At 39.5% G+C, this 17,180-nt stretch overlaps 1 protein-coding gene across 4 annotated transcripts in view; it reads left to right on the plus strand.

The window, feature by feature from the left end:
* LOC138142900 (uncharacterized) overlaps positions 1-17,180 on the plus strand; it is a 36,572-nt gene that overhangs the window by 15,480 nt on the left and 3,912 nt on the right. For 2 of the 4 annotated variants that reach the window (XM_069063972.1, XM_069063969.1), the window contains 3 exons: positions 3,006-3,170; positions 7,916-8,230; positions 15,812-16,090. In XM_069063972.1, coding sequence (XP_068920073.1) covers positions 3,095-3,170; positions 7,916-8,230; positions 15,812-16,090 — 670 coding nt within the window. In that variant the 5' untranslated portion in view covers positions 3,006-3,094. Of the gene's footprint in view, positions 1-2,919; positions 3,171-7,915; positions 8,231-15,811; positions 16,091-17,180 lie in introns of all 4 variants that reach the window. The other 2 variants (XM_069063971.1, XM_069063973.1) reach the window with 2 other exon arrangements.

The following is a 17,180-nucleotide window of genomic DNA, read 5'->3' on the forward strand; positions in this document are numbered from 1 at the left end:
GAAGAATGGAGTTTTGTCTCAAGTTTGCAACTTCCTAAACACTCAGAAAGTACTTTCCATATAGCATGTGTTTAATGGAGGCTTCTTGAGTGGATATTAAGTGAATAAGCTGGAATAAAATACACTTAAAAACAAGTCCTGAACAAATCACTTAAACTCTCTGAATTTTAGTTTCCTTATTAATAAAATTAAGAGTTGTCCTAGATCAGGAGTCTTGAATGTGAGATTGATGGATCCTCAAGGGTATCCATTGATAGATTTCAAGGGGTACATGAACTTGGATGTGAAAAAAATTATATCTTTATTTTCACTAATGTCTCTGACTGAAATTTAAATTCTATTATGAGTGTAGGCAACAGACATTCTTCTGAGAAGGGGTCCATAGGCTTCTCTAGACTTCCAAAGGGAGTCCATGACACAAAGTTAAGAACTGGACTAGATGATCTCCAAAGTCTTCTCTGATTCTTGATCTTATGATATATGAGCAAATCTATGCCCTGTCTTCCCTCAAAATAAACAAACCTTACCTCCTCCAAGAAGTCTGCCCTGATTATATATACATTCCATAATATTAAGTACTTAAATATTGTGTTGTTTCAGGCATGATCGACTCTGTGACACCTTTTTTAGGGGGTTTCTTGGCAAAGATAATGGAATGGTTTGCCATTTCCTTCTCCAGCTCATTTTACAAATGAATAAACCGAGGCAAACAGGGTTAAGTGACTTGCCCAGGGTCACACAGCTATTAAGTGTCAGAGGCTGGATTTGAACTTATGAAGATGAGTCTTCCTGCTTCCAAGTCCAGTGCTCTATACTCATGAACAAGATTGGTCTATTGCATATAAGTATGTGTATATATACATGTTTCTCTATATGTATATATATACATATAAATAATATACATATACATATAATCTCTGCTTTAATGTTTTGATCAAGACCATATCTCATAAGATGAATTTGTTCAGAATTCTTTCTTTCTCAATTATTGAAAATAGGTTTTATTAATCTGGTATAAATTGTTCTTCGAATATTTGATAAAAGTGATTTATAAATCGTTGGTGAGGGAATTATGGCATGATTGATAGAGAACCAGCCTTGGAATCAAGAGATTCCAATAAGAGCTAGTAGGAGAAGTCCTCTCTCTGATATATGCTGATACATATATAAGTAACCTCTTTGTTCCCCAGGGAATTCTCTAAAATTTAAGTTTCAGAAAAGTCACCATTCTGCACCAGTACAGAGAGTTTCCTTACCAGGAGTTCCCTACAATAATGGAATCATGGCTCTAAAATCTGCTCCCCCATCCCCAAACGAAAACAAGACCTGAATGACCTTGGGCAAGTCACTTCCTCATAAACCTATTTTTTTACTTACAAAATAAAGGAATCGGACCTCTGTTGTACCTTCTAGCTCTATTATTTGCTAGCTCTAGCACATTCCTGTGGATAAAGATTCTTCTTCTGTATTTCGTTTCCCTTAACTTACATTTTCTTTCCCAGGGTACAGGCATGTTCCCCTAAAATCAGCTACTCTGATACATTGTACATTACTTTCATCAAAGGAAAGAAAGGAAAGTTCATAGCTGTGACTTTTAACTGAAAATGAGTTTTACTTTTGTAACATGAATTCTTAGGATTGAAGTCTTAAACAGATAGACCAGGTTCAATCTTGGGAACTCTCAAAAACCATGCATCTCTGTAGTAGATGTGTTGCTACTACTCAGAGAGAGTCTCTCTCTTTCTGGGAATTTAGCTGATTTGTAGATCTCCTCTGTTCAGGGGCTTATCTTGCTTCTTGCAGTAAACTCTGCTCTTCTCCAAACAACACCTGAGGTTCAAGCCCATCCTTTTATTCATGAATTCTTTTTTTTTTTTTTTGCTTTTTTTTTTGGAGGAGGGAGGCAGGTCAATTGGGGTTAAGTGACTTGCCCAAGGTCACTCAGCTAGTAAGTGTGTCAAGTGTCTGAGGCCAGATTTGAACCTGGGTCCTTCTGACTCCAGGACCAGTGCTCTATTTACTGTGCCACCTAGCTGCCCCCTATTTGTGAATTCTTTTACTATCAGATCCTGTGCCTCAGACCCAGAGCAATGGTGGGAAAGTGAATCTTTTCCTATCGAGTATACTTCTTGTTCACTTGTTTTTCAGTCATGTTTTCTTAGCAAAGAATGTTATCTTAGCAAACCACTGGAGTGGTTTACCATCTCCTTCTCCAGTTCGTTTTCTCCCATGAGGAAACTGAGGCAAAGAGGGTTAAGTGACTTGCCCAGGGTCACACAATTAGGAAGTATCTGAGTCCATATTTTAACTCCGGGAGATGAGTCTTCCTGACTCCTGGCCCAATACTCCTCAGTGTGCCACCTAGCTGCCCCACTCGTGTATTCTTAATGTACCTTGAAAAAAATTTTTTTGTTGTTTTTTTGACTTTTCTACTTGTCCTCTTTTAGGTTTGATTTTCTTAGGAGCAAAGTTAAATTAAACTACTTTCCCTTGAACCTGAAGGATTCTTGTGCTAACACTCCCACCTTGGTCCTCTTATGGGCTCATGAGTCATGAATCTCTGACCCATGGGTGGAACCTTTGGGTGTTTCTGGTGTTTTCCTTCATCTTAGTAAGCAATACTTAAGGACCTTCCCAGGCTTTAGGGTGGGGGCATGAGTTGCTTCACTGGTAATTAGTTGGGATAGGTTTTTCTTTTCTTTCAAGGCTCCTTCTGGAGTTCAGGCTACCCTAAGAGTCACCAAGGTATGCATTCCTTCCCTCAAGCAATTCCATGTCACAGTAAAGAAAGTCAAAGAAAGTCGATTTATCAGGAGCTCTGAGCTGCTAAACTGTGGTCAAAAGGGTGCCTATCTTGAATTTGATCTGGCATTTGGAAAGGCCTGATCTATTCCATCTTTTATCTCCTTTTATCTCCAGGAGCAGTCACTTCTCACAGTGGATAATGGGGACAAGCAAAGATCCTTTGTAAGAACTTTTGTCTCATTGGCTTTTTCTTCTCCAAGAGGTATCTGGAGAACCAGTGACAAAGAGGACTGCCTCCTGAGGCCTGATACCTGTCATCTCCACCTCCTGGTGCAGCTGATCTGACCTGATGGCTTTTGGCTTCTTACTGAGAACGGCTGAGGCCCTCTGGCTCTTGACCATTCTGAGTGCCACGGAAAGTTCAGGTATCTTTGTGTTCCTCCATCTTCCCTGCACAGTAACAGCTGAGCAAAAGGATAAGGGGAAAGAATAAAAAGTGTATGACTCGGAGCTAGAAGAATCCTCAGAATTTCATTTACTCCTTTTTTAATCTAATTTACTCCTTTCATTTTACAGATAAGGAAACTAAGACCTAGAAAGGGAAAGTAAATTGTCCAAGGTCATATAGGTTGTAAGAAGAAGAAGAAATAATATTCGAACTGGGGTCTTTTCACTCTTAGCTCAGTGTTCTGTCCATTATACCATGTGAAGGAGGCCTTCTTCACCCTACCTGGAATATCCAGAAATAGGGATAGAACATACTCAGTTTTGGGCTAAGTCCATATTGCTATTCCTCCAGTAGAATACACTGTGTTGGAAACCTCTTAGACTATTAGTTACAGAAGCCAAGGTTCAATGCCTTGCATTTAAAGCTTGTCGAAATGGCTCAGATTGAATTTGTTTTCTGTCACTGTGTGACCTTGGGTAAGTCACCTCTCTCTCTGTGCCTCATTTTCCCCATCTGTAAAAGGAAGATAATTTCTCTGATTCTGTAATGAGTTTTTCTCTGTCTTGTTCCCACTTCTCCTATGCTATTCTCCTATATTCATATCTCTCTCTGACACACATTCTCTTATGACTAGTCCCATAACTAGGTGTTTTCTTTACTGGTGCTGTGTCATACTAAGACAGCCTAGAGAGCTCAGGACCCTGGGGAAAACCTCATCTTCTGAAATATACAGTTCCCTCTCAAGCAGTTTAAACCAGTAGGATAGCCAACTGAACATGAAATCAAATAGAAACCAAGGTTAAATATGAAAAAATAAGCAGGTATATGAAGGAGGCAGGGACTCCAGGGAGAAAAAGGAATAGGTTTTTGCACGTCAGAAAGTAAAAAGATGTTTTCCAGTCTTCACATAGGGCTTGGGGGCCTGGAGTCCAAGTTCCAAACAATGAGTTTGACACAGATCCCTGTAGATTTGCAGATGAAATTTTGGGCTGTGCTGGACTGGGTTTTCAGTTAGCATGTTTTATGGAGCTAAAATAGGCCAGTGGATGAAACTGCAGGCCTGGACCACCTCCACCACCTACCCGTGAATGGTAGAATGTAAGCTGCTTGACAGCAGATAATGTTTACTCTTTTTTTTTTTTTTTTTGGTATCCCTAGAACACATTAGGCACTGAGTGAAATTTGTTCAAATGAGTTGAATCACATAATTTTGTATTTAGAAGGGACCTCAGTGGCCATCTCAGTCTAGTCTATATGTGATATAGCCCTACCATGATGAACTTGACAAGTGTCATGCAACTTCTGCACGAACAACTTTAATGAGGTGAAACATAATCCCTGTCAAAGCAAGTTTATTATATTTTTGTACAAATCTAACTGATAGGAAGTTTTTTCCTCATGCTAAGCCTAAGAGTACTTACTCTTGTTACAAATTAATTACATTGAAGCCTCTACCCAATTGCCCCTGGTTCTGCCTCCCAGAACCAAATAGAACAAATGTAATCTATTATGGTCCTGGTCTAGACTTGGAGTTTCCACTTTGTGGTAGAACAATTGGGGACATTCGGCCTGATGATGGATGTACTATGTTACCAATACATAGCAGAATCTCTGAGCCCTGATGTTTGGAGAGCTATCCACTGGTCCCTCTGGGGGTAAGCAAGTAACAACTTGCTCAAAGAAATAGGAATGTTAATAGCTAGTATTTATAGAGCACATGCCAGACACTATGTTAAGCCCTTGACAAATATTATCTCATTTGACCCTTACAACAACATTGCAAGGGAGGTGCTATTCTCACTCCCATTTTACAGCTGAGTAAACTAAGGCAACCTGATTCGCCCAAAGTCACACACCTAGTAAATGTCGGAAGATGGATTTGAACTCAGGCATTCTTGACACCCGGCCCATCACTCTACCCACTGCACTACCTAGCTGCCATATAAGAAGGCAACTAACAATAGGTAGTATTTATCCAGTGCTTTAAGATTTCCAACATGATTTACAAGCATTATCTCATTTGATCCTTACAAAGATTAAGAGAGAGGTAAGTGGCATTATTTGATATAAGAGGAAACTGAAGCAAGCAGAGTGACTTGTCCAGAATCATACAGCTAGTAAATGTCTAAGGCTGGACTTGAACGCAGGTCTTCCTGATTTCAGGTCCATCACTCTATTCGCTGTGCTCCTGAATAATATTTACTGGTGTGCCATGATGAGGGGGAAACGAGGTTTATGACACAACCCCTCCATCCATTCCTCCCTATTTGTTTTAGTACTTAATGTGATTTTTTAAATGCTGATATTTCAGCTCATATTGTTTGTTATCATTTGATCTTGTCCCATTATTGTATAAATTTACATGTAAAAAATGTATATGTGATTGTATGGGAGTAATTTTGAAAATGCATACCAAATATTAGTTCATATTTTAATAGCACAAATTTAAGTCATACATTACATCATAAATGTAATTTAGTTTATATTTTTAAATAGCTCTTTTATATATATGGAGGATTTTCCCCCCAATAACTCTGTGAGGTAGGTAATGCAATATCATTATTCCCATTTTACAGATAAAGAAGTTGAGGTTTATATAGGTTCCATGAGTCTTGGGGAATCATAGATTTTAGAGCTGGAAGGGACTGAAGAGGCCATATAGTTTAAGCTCCCATTTTACAGATGAGGAAACTGAGGCTTGGAAAGATTAAGTAACTTGTTCATGGCCACACATAAGTGTCAGAGACAAAATGTGAAACCAGGTTTTCCCTGCTTCAAGTGCACCCCTTGGTTTACTATGTCATGCTATCTCTTGCTTAGAACTAAATGGCACTAAGTGTTGAAGGAAAGATTTGAACCCAAGTTTCCTGACTCCAAGTCAAGTCAGGAAAAACATTTTCTACTCCACAGCACTGCCTTTTATATGATTTTAAGCTATGGTAAAAGGTGAGTGGCCCAAGAGAGACAAAAGTTAATTATACTTATGAATTTAAATTGATTTACTCATGACAGTGTCATGATGTGGTGGGATGCTAAAACTGAAGTTTACAGCCTGAATTCAAATCCTACTTCAAAATCAGGTAATTATGTGACTCCCAAGGTCACAAATTACTTAACCCCATCTGGGCCTCAGTTTCCTCCTCCTTAAGAAGAGGACTTTGGGTTTGATGTCCTCTAAGGTCTCTCGTTTCTCTAGCTCTGTGATTCCATGTTATATAATAAATCTTCTTCAAACCTAATCTCATTATACCAACAAAGTGCTCCCTATTTTCACTGCTCCCCATATTGGCTGCCATTATTGAAAGCTTCCTCTTTGGGCTTTTGAGTTCTACTGTGTTCCAATATAGAACAGAACACGGAGAAAGGCATTAATGATCTTCAAATTAATTGATAAATTCCTTTCTATTCATGTAGGCACTGTATTTTTTCATTATTCAGAGTCCTTTTTTAGGGAGCAGGAGAAGAGGGAAGAATAGTCATTCATCAAGTACTTGTTATATACCAGGGACTGTATTAAGCGTTTTACATGTCTTTGTGAAGGGATCTAGGCAAAAGCAAGGGTATAGTTGAGAACTATGATAATAAATATCTGCTTTAGGACAGAAGCCAAGAGTAAAAAGCACCTGGATCACATAAGGAGGAGATTGAGAGGGAGCTAGCTCTTAGCTCAAGAAATGAAGGATGCTTCATTCATTGTCTCTTCTTCTTCCCTCTTGTTTTCCCCTTCCCCTCATCTTTTTTTCTCAGTGTGATAAGCCTTTTCATGGATAAATAATTCTGTAAAAAGACTGAATTTTCTCAGAAATACATACACAGATAAACATTTCATGTTTTCAATATGCTTTCTGTGAAAGCGACAGATTCTTCTTTTTTTTTTTAATGGCTTCATGGGCAGCTAGGTGGTACAGTGAATAGAGCACCAGCCCTGGAATCAGGAGGACCTGAGTTCAAATGCAGCCTCAGACACTAAACATTTACTAGTTGTGTGACCTTGGGCAAATCACTTAACTCCAATTTCTCTGTCTTCTCCCCTCCCCCCCCCAAAAAAACTTTACAAACCAAAAATGGTTTTAGCCTCTTGTATTTAATTTCATTTAAGTATTCAGTATGCCTAAAGCTAGCTTTTGATTTATAGAGGTGGTTTTCTTTAACCTTTTATAAATAATTTATAATATTTTTATATAAAAATAAATGTAAAAATTATTTTAATAAAACTTTTGGTTATTCCTTCCTTCCTTCCTTCCTTTCCTTCTTCTTTCCTTTCTTTTTTGCTGATGAGAGAAAATGAATAGAAAAGAATCTAAAACAGAAAAAAAATAGGAAAGAATCTGAAAGTGTTTGGGGCGTCAGGAGGACTTAAGGACAGAGTCAGAATCATTTAAAAAATTTTCATTCAGAAGCTTCTGACAAAGATATTCCTATTTGTCAGTAACTGAGACTCTTTCAAGGCTAATTTAAGGTCAGCCTTCTCCATGAAGCCTTTCCCAGCTGCCCTAACCTAAGACCTCGCTGATCTCTCTGAATTTGATCTTTGAGTAGGTGATATCTGTGTCAATCATCCATTTGACCCTGAGCTTTTATGTTCTTATTGGAAAGCAAGTCTTCAAGATCAGAGACAGTGAGTGCCTTATGCCTCTCCATATCCCCAGCACTTGGCACATGGTAAGTATTGATGATGATAATGATGATGACAATATTTTGGAATTTGTTCATTTATTGCAGAGTTTGCAAAGTTTGAATGCCAGGAAGAATTATCTGTTTGCAAAAATGACCAGGCTAAAATAATCTGCAACAGCACCATGGACTTTGATGTTATAGAATTGTATTTCTATAAAGACAGTAAGGACAATGAAAGATGCCTCTTCAACATGACCGCAGTAGGGGAGTCTCGCTATCAGGATGGGATGCATCTCAAATTGAAGAACCAAGAAGCCACACTGGTGATTCAGAACACCCAATTTTCCCATCATGGAGTCTACCGGTGGCTTCTTTTAGGCCAAGGATCTTCAAATAAATTCACTACACTACATGTTTCAGGTAAGGAAATGTCATGAATGGGAACTTTTTTATATATAAAGTTAGGGAACATTATAAGATCTTTCTCTGTGACCTTGAAAGTTCAACTGTTCAATTCAACAAGCATTTGTTCACTAACTACCATGTGTATACAGTAGGCACAACATGAGGGAGATGCAAAGTTTAGATGTGACAGATTCTTGACCTCCTAGGGCTTACACGTAGTTATTATACACCCCAATACAGATAACTATAGTACTGGCAACTTTTTGAGGGATCTAGATATGTGATTTCTTTGGTATGGAAACTCCTCCTCCGATGGATGCAACTCATTTGTAACTTGTGGTCTTAAATTTGCCTGAGGATATTGACAGGTTAAATGACTTGCCCATGGTCACACAACTAGTTTGTATCATAGGCAGGATTTGAGCCCCGATCTTCCTGATTCCAGGGTCAAGTCTCTACCCTTTTGCTTCTCAAAGAACAGATATAACTGATTATCCTGGTTGAGGGTGTTTCTTCTCAGACATCTAATAATTTAAAGCAATGACAGATATTTACCTCAAGGGGAAAGATTTCTTCTTTAGTTTGCTGAGTCATATCATTCAAAAGACTTCAGATAATCAAGACCTAGAATATGTATTAATTACATAGCTACATTTTCGAGCAGGCTGATTCTACTATAAATCCTGGGAATGAGGTATTGGAAATGAGTGCCATAAGCAGCTGTCTAGACACCCATCTGAGCCCCCTTCTTTGGTGTCATTGTTCTCCTGGGGTGCCACAAGCCTAGCCCCTTCAGATAGCACCTTGCATTTTAGCTGGAATAACCCCTTCCCACCACCATCCCTGATGACTAGGTTTCCTATAATAAAAGCTAGCTAGCAATTCACATAGTACTTTAAGGTTTGCAAAAGTACCTTAGAAATATCTCGTTTTATCCTCACAACTCTGGGAAAGAGGTGCTATTATTATCCCCTTTTTACAGATGAGAAAACTGAGGCAAAAAGAGGTTGAATGACTTGCCCAGGGTCATATAGTTAATAAGTGTCTGAAACTGGATTTTAAAAAATCAATTAATTAATTAATTTTTAGTTTGCAACATTTACTTCCATAAGATTTTGAGTTCTAAACTTTCTCTTCCCTCCGCTCCCCTCTCCCCAAGACAGCATGCAATCTGATATAGGCTCTCTACATACATTCATATTAAACATATTTTCACATTAATCATGTTGTAAAGAAGAATTAGAACCAATGAGAGGAATCATGAGAAAGAAGAAACAAAAAAAGAGAGAGAGCAAATAGTATGCTTCAATCTGCATTCAGACTCCATAGTTCTTTCTCTGGGTGTGGGTAGCATTTTCCATCATGAGTCTTTTGGAGTCGTCTTAGATCCTTGCATTGCTGAGAAGAGCTAAGTCTATCAAAGTTGGTCATTACACAATGTTGCTGTTACTGTGTACAGTGTCCTCCTGGTTCTGTTCACTTCACTCAGTCTGCCTGTTCATCATTTCTTACAGAACAATAGTATTCCATTACATTCATATATCACAACTTGTTCAGCCATTCACCAGTTGATGGGCATCTCCTCAATTTCCAGATCTTGGCCACCACAAAAAGAGTTGCTATAGATATTTTTGTACATGTGAGTCCTTTTCCCTGAAGCTGGATTTGAACTGAGGCTTTCCAGAGACCAGGTCCAGCTCTATTTATTATGCTACCCAAATGCTTCATTAGTGTAGTGTCATGTTGCCAAAAGGTCCATCAGCATGCTTGTGGTCAGAGAGTCTTCAAAAGTGACTGGTGAAACCTTTGAAATTGAAAGAATTTTGACAATAATGGGATTTGGACAGAGGGGCTTTTGACACTGGTATTCTAAAAGCTTTAGTTAGGTGATTCAGGCGGTCAATCCATGATTTTGTACCTATTCTGCTGCTAGGTGGAGCAGTGGATAAAGCACTGAACTTGGAATCAGGTTCATCTTCATGAGTTCAAATCCTACCTCATTCACTATCACTTAACCCTGTTTGCTTCAGTTTCCTCATCTGTAAATGAGCTGGAAAAGCAAATGGCAAATCACTCCAGTATCTTTGCTAAGAAAACTCCAAATGGGTTCATGGAGAATCAAATATGTCTGAAAAATGACTCAAGATAACAGTTACATATATATGTATATATATATATATATATACACATATATATGTATATTTGATACAGCCATTATTTTGCCCCACAGAAAATGCAAAACACATAAAAGATTCACAACAGTCAAATACAATACAAATACAGACGGGGGGGGGGGGCAGAGTCAAGATGGCAAAGTAGAAGCAGGACCTTCCCTCAGCTCCGGCTTCCACCTTCCCCAATCCATGAAAAAGGGGACTCTAAACAAACTTTGGAGCTGCAGAACCCACAAAATGACACAGAGAAGCTAACCTCCCACTGAGAATAGCCCAGCAGGCTGGCAGGAATAGGCCAGTGCCAGCCCCACACCAAGGCTTTAGCCCCAGGGTGGGCCTGACCAGCTGCCAGCCAGAGGGACTCCAGATCAGCAGCAGCTGTGGCCGTTTCCAGATTTATCAACACATAGAGGCGAAGGACAAAGTGAGAGGTCAGTGCAGTCTGGACTTTAGGACCCAGTAAGTGAGAGTGCTTGGCTTTAGCCCCAAGGGCGAGAAGCCACTGAGACTCCAGCACAGCCAGCCAGTGCCAAGGGGCAGCTTCAGCTCCTGGCCTGCAGAGTGTAGGGGGACCAAGCACCAGTCTGAGGGCTAATCACTCTTGCTTTAACCTTCTTAGATCTGGATTTCAGTCTAGGGTGAAGGTCCTGGGGTGTGTGTCCAGCTTGCCAGAGCATCTGAAGACCTCAGAGAGGGCACCTATCTAATACCTCCAGCAGCTGAGAAAACCCCAGCATTTGGGACAAAAGCTCCCCTGTCTGGTGGTAGAGTCCTACTGTGGCAAAAATCCCAGCGGTCAAGTGACTAAGAGGCGACATGACCAGGCAAAGGAAACAAAGCAGACAGAAGATTCCAACATTAGACTCCTATTTTGGGGACAAAAAGGAGCAAAGCATGGAAGAGGAGGAAGACAGTGAAGTCAGAACTCCTGCACTAAAAGCTTCAAAGGAAAATAAAAGCTGGTTACAAGCCATAGAGGACCTTAAAAAGCAGATAAGAGAAGTGGAGGAAAAATTGGGAAGAGAAATGAGAAGGATGCAAGAAAATTACAAAATAAGAGTCAACAGCCTGACTGAGGAAAATAATACCTTAAAAAACAGACTGACTCAAATGGCAAAAGAGGCTCAAAAGGTCAATGAGGAGAAGAATGCCTTAAAAAGCCAAATTTGCCAGATGGAAAAAGAATCTCAAAAGCTCAATGAGGGGAATCATTGCTTCAGAATTAGATTGGAGCAAATGGAAGCTAATGACTTTATGAGAAATCAAGATGCTGTTAAATAGATCCAAAAAAATGAAAGAATAGAAGGCAATGTGAAATATCTCATGGGAAAAACCACTGACTTGGAAAATAGATCCAGGAGAGATCATTTAAAAATTATTGGACTACCTGAAAACCATGACCAAAGTAAGAACCTAGAAATCATACTCCAGGAAGTTCTCAAAGAAAACTGCCCTGATGTTTTAGAACCAGAGGGCAAAATAGAGGTTGAAACAATCCACTAGTTACCACCTGAAAAAGGTCCCAAAAAGAAAACTCCTAGGAATATTATAGCCAGGTTCCGGAATTCCCAGATTAAGGAAAGAATATTACAAGCAGCCAGGAAGAAACAATTTGAATATTGTGGAAACACAATCAGGATAACACAGGATTTGGCAGCTTCTACACTGAGGGATCGAAGGGTTTGGAATATGATATTCTGGAGGTCAAAGGAGCTGAGATTAAAACCAAGAGTCACCTACCCAGCCAAACTGAGTATCATGTTTCAGAGGAAAATATGGTTGTTCAGTGGAATAGAGGACTTTCAAGCATTCTTGCTGAAAAAACCAGAGTTGAATAGAAAATTTGACATTCAGATACAAGAAGCAAGAGAAGCATGAGAAGGTAAACAGGGAAAAAAATCATAAGGAACTTATCAAAGTTGAACTATTAACATTCCTACATGGAAAAACAATAATTGTAACTTATGAAAATTTTCTCAGCAGTTGAAGGGAATAGAAATATATACATACATATATATATATATATATATATATATATAGTCTATATATGAGGGTATGTGGGCATATGAATACATATGTGAATGTGTATATATGTTTACAGGTATACATAGATAGAGGGCAAACGGGACCAATTTTACAGGAAGGGATGATACTTAAAAGGTGAAATTAAAAGGTGAGAGAGGAATATAATGAGAGGAGATGGGGAGAGACAAATTGGGGTAAACTATCACATATAGAAGAGGCAAGGGAAAATGGGTACAATGGAGGGGAAGAATAGGAAGGCAAAAGGGAATGGGTCAACCTTATTCCCATTGAATTTGGCTTGGAGAGGGAATGAAATACACACTAAATAGAGTATCTCACCCTCCAGGAGAGTAGGGAGGGGAAGGGGATGATTGGGGGGATGATGGAAGGGAGGGCAGGCTGGGGGGAGGGAAGTTGGGAGCACCCACTTTTGAAAAAGGATGGGATCAAAGCAGAGAATAGAACAAGTGGGAGGTGGGATAGAAGGGAGGGAAATATAGTCAGTCTTTTACAATATATCTACTATGTTATTGTTTTGCATTAGCCACACATGTACAACCTATGCTAAACTGCTTATCTTCCCAGTAAGTGTGGGTGACAAGAGAGGAAGGGAATGAATCTGGAATTCAAAGTTTTAAAATCAAATATTCAAATATGTATATATATACTAATATTAATACTATTTTACATGTAATTGGGAAATAAGATATACAGGTACTGGGGCCTAGAGATCCACTGGAAATGTCGAAAGGGGTATGGGAGAAAATATGGGAGAGAGCAGATTGGAGGAGGGGATATCCTGTGGGACTGCTATTTTGGGGCTGTGGGTAGGGAAAAAACAGGGAGAAAATTTGTTACTCAAAATCTGGTGGAAATGAATGATGTAAATCAGAAGTTAATAAAGCATTTGGAAAAAAAAAGAATGAAGGACAGTAATCAACTGACATCAAATACAAATCATTAAATGTAGTATCAAAGATAAAAAAAAATCAAATACAGACAATACTTAAAGTACTTATGATAATCCATAAGCTCTCCTTGGAAGGGAAGTGAACTTGGGTTTGCCATCAAGGTCATACACCAACATTATAGTAGATCCCTAGCTCTCCCACAGAGTCCCACACTGTTCCCTGGACTCATAGCACCTCTTACTGTTTGAGCCCCTTTGAAAATAAACATAATTTGAAACATCTAGACAGGCAATTCCCTTCCCATCACACATCATTCAAATAATTTGCTGTAAAGTCAAGGGTGGGAAACTAAGGGGAAGGGAAAGAAGGTCCCAACTGCTTGACCTCTCATTCGTGGTTTTAATCTCCTTATTGCTGCTTCTCCAGCTGTGGGAGACCATGTGAGTGATCCTTTTCTTTATCCAAGAGACATGCTACTCAAGAATACCTCTTTTCCCTCTAGAAGATCCATTTTTAAAACTCTGAAATTGGGGTTACTCTCAAGGCAACCCTCAAAGCTGCCACTACCCAAGAAATCTCCCTTCTCTGCTAGAAAAATTGATTCTGTGATCATGTGATCACATGAAATCAAGGTCTAGGAAATCAAGATGCCTCATCTTCTGCACAGGAGGCTGAGGTCCACAGAAATGAATTTCCTCCTTGAGTCATATGTGCAAGCACACATCTTCTTCTGCCATGTGCTGCTACAGGAAATCTTGATATTCTACTATTGCCCAGATGTTGCTTCCATCAGAGAAGTATTAGCACTTGCTGGGTGGTCCTGCCAAAAAGCAACCCCTATTGATTACTAGGTGGGAAGGAGAAGAGAGTCCCTTCACTCCTCTCCCCTCCAACTCTGGAAGGAAGGCATAAAAGCAAAGGGGAGAAAGGGGGAAATGGGTGGAACAGTCCTGTCAACTCTGTTGTTGTTATTGAGGCAATCAGGGTTAAGTGACTTGCCCAGGGTCACAGAGCTAGTAAGTGTCTGAGGTTGGAGTTGAACTTGGGTCCTCCTGACTCCAGTGGTGGTGTTCTGTCCTCTGTGTCACCTAGCTGTGCCTATATCAGCTCATTTTTTTCTAAACCATAGGATGTTCCCACAGCAATCTCCATCCTTTGAAGAAGACTAACCAAACAAATTCTCTTGTGGAATAGTCTCTGTTACAGAAACACATCAGATGGGAGATACCAGAGAGTGGAAGTGACTTGTGTAATAGTCACATAGGTAGTACGTGGCAAAGTCAGATCCTCTGACTCCAAACCGAGTGCTCTTTCCTCTCTGCCACGCTGATCTGGAAGCCTTCACTGACTAACTCCTGTTATTCCTTGAGAGGATATAGTATTTTGTAAATGTCTCCATGCCATTCTGTGGTGGTGTTTCTGTCTCCACGATGAAACTGGAAGTTCTCTCAAGAGTAAGGACCACGTCTTCTCATTCATAGGTTCACAGAATGTCAAAGCTGGAAGGGACCTTGGAGATCATCTAATCCAGCCTCTTCATTTGACAGATGAAGAATCCGAGGCCCAGGGAGGCAAAGTCACTTGTTCAAAGTCACACAATGAGTTACTTGTAAATTATTACATAAATTAGTATGTGGCCAAATGAAATCATAATTGTAAAGAGCTTAGCCTATTGCCTGGTACGTTGTTGTTGTTCAGTTATGTTCAACTCTTTGTGACCCCATGGATTATAGCATGCCAAAATTGTCCACAGGATTTTCTTGGCCAGGATACTGGAGTGATTTTCTGTTTGCTTCTCCAGTGGATAAAGGCAAACAGAGGTTAAGTGACTTGCCCAGGTGACTTACTAGCTAGTAAGTATCTGAGTCTGGATTTGAATTCAGGTCCTCCTGACTCCAAAGTCAGTGCTCTAACCACTATACCACCTAGCTGCTTCTATGTGTGCCTGGCACATAGTAAGTATTCTGTAAACATTGGCAGGGGTGGGGATGGCAGTGGGGAATCAGTTAATTCAAAAGTCATATAATGAGTTCCAATTTAGAATGGAACCCAAGTCATTGCCTTTCCCTCTAGATCAAGTTACTTTTTTTATAGCAAAACCTAGAACAGGACTTTGTGTATTTCTTGAAAGCAGCTAGGAGGCACAGTGGATAGAACATTGGACCCGGGCAAGTCATTTTAACCTCTAAGCCTTTGTTTTCTCATCCACTAAATGGGGATAACAAAAACATCCACTTTACAGACAGGATTGATGTGGAGATCAAATGAAATAATGTACATAAAGCATTTTGCAAATCTTAAAGCACTATATAAATACTATCATCATCATTATTCGTGGTGATGTTGTTTATATCATGAATTAGAGTGGGAGTAGAGTTCCTTAATGCATTGCTATCTGAATCCCTTGTCCAATACTTCCTGTTCCTCCTAAAAGTGACTCTCCCTCCTGGCATTTATTTGTCTTCATATGATTTTGCTTCTTCTAGAACCCCCTATGATCTCCAAGGAAAATGGCAGCCTAATCTGCCGAGCACTGCTGGTAAAGGCAGGGAGAAGAATCGTGTGGTTCAATGACGTGCCAACAGGGCACACAGAGTTCATATCCAAGAAGGATGCCACAGGCCTATTCAATCTCAGCAGTTCTCAACCTTGGAATGATAGTTTCTATAGTAATCCACCATGCTGTAAAGTCGTGGATGAGAAGGGCTCCCAACAACTTTGTGCACAAACTTGCTATACCAGTTCTATCAGTGGAGAGTTCTCAGGTAAGGTCAGAGGTAGCTGACAACTTTTAAAATTTTTCTTGCTATTTAGGGAATCAATTGCAATTGGGATAGGACATGGCAAGAAGCTCAGAAATATGGCTCAGGATCTTAAACTTTGTCACTTTGAGAAAATAATTCATTTTTAAAGCACTTTAAGGTTCACAGTTTGCTTTTTTCATAATAACCTCCTGAAGCAGGCTGAATGAATATTATTACCCATACCGCCATTTGACAAAAAATGAAAATGAGACTGAGAAAGGGAATACATAATTAGTGTAAGGACCAGAATTTGGACCCAAGTCATCTAACTCTAAATAAAGGACTTTTGCCACACCAACCTGTCTCCAAAATGAGAACTCCCTCAGGTTCTCCTTGGCTGGCCAGTCAATAAAATATTATTTAAGTCTAGGAATATTATTCTAAGGCAATGATATCAGAGATATGGAGTCCAACTATGATACTGTAAATAATTTGGTTCTCCCACCCTAGACACAAGGGAGATATGGTATACCTCAGGAGGCATTTATATTAGTCATCACCATCTCCACCCCTATGAGCTTAATTGCAATAGACACACACAAAATATACCAAACAAGATGTATAGTATTGGGACTTATCTTGACATATCCTAGGTACTACCAACTAGTAGAATTTATCTCTGCCTAAATCTGTCTTTTCCAAAGGCCTAAAAAATAAACACTAACATTGATATTTCTTCATATCCATTTCTGCTAGTTCTTTGGTCTCCCAAAGTGGCTTCTCTAAACTATTTCTAACTCTATTCTTTGAATTTTTAAGAATACAGTTTACTTTCTTATCAAAGCAGCCCAATGATATTTTGAGGCACAGTGGAGGACTCCATGCCAAGAAGTAAACTTATTCTACAATTATTGTACATTATCTTGTGAGCAGCACATCAAGAGACAGGTAAAGAAGTGAAGGAGAAGAGTACCCTTTGGGTGGACAAATTTCTCCACCAAGTCCTTCTTGCCTCATGAAACCATAGGGCATTTGAGCTGGAAAAGGACCTTTTTATCATCACCTTTATTTTACAATTGAGGAAGCTAAGACCCAGAGAAATTAAATGATT

Source organism: Petaurus breviceps, unplaced genomic scaffold (genome assembly GCF_028583685.1).
Source record: "Petaurus breviceps papuanus isolate PSGF00001 unplaced genomic scaffold, PetGlider_PUasm1.0 90617, whole genome shotgun sequence".
Classification (NCBI taxonomy): domain Eukaryota; kingdom Metazoa; phylum Chordata; class Mammalia; order Diprotodontia; family Petauridae; genus Petaurus; species Petaurus breviceps.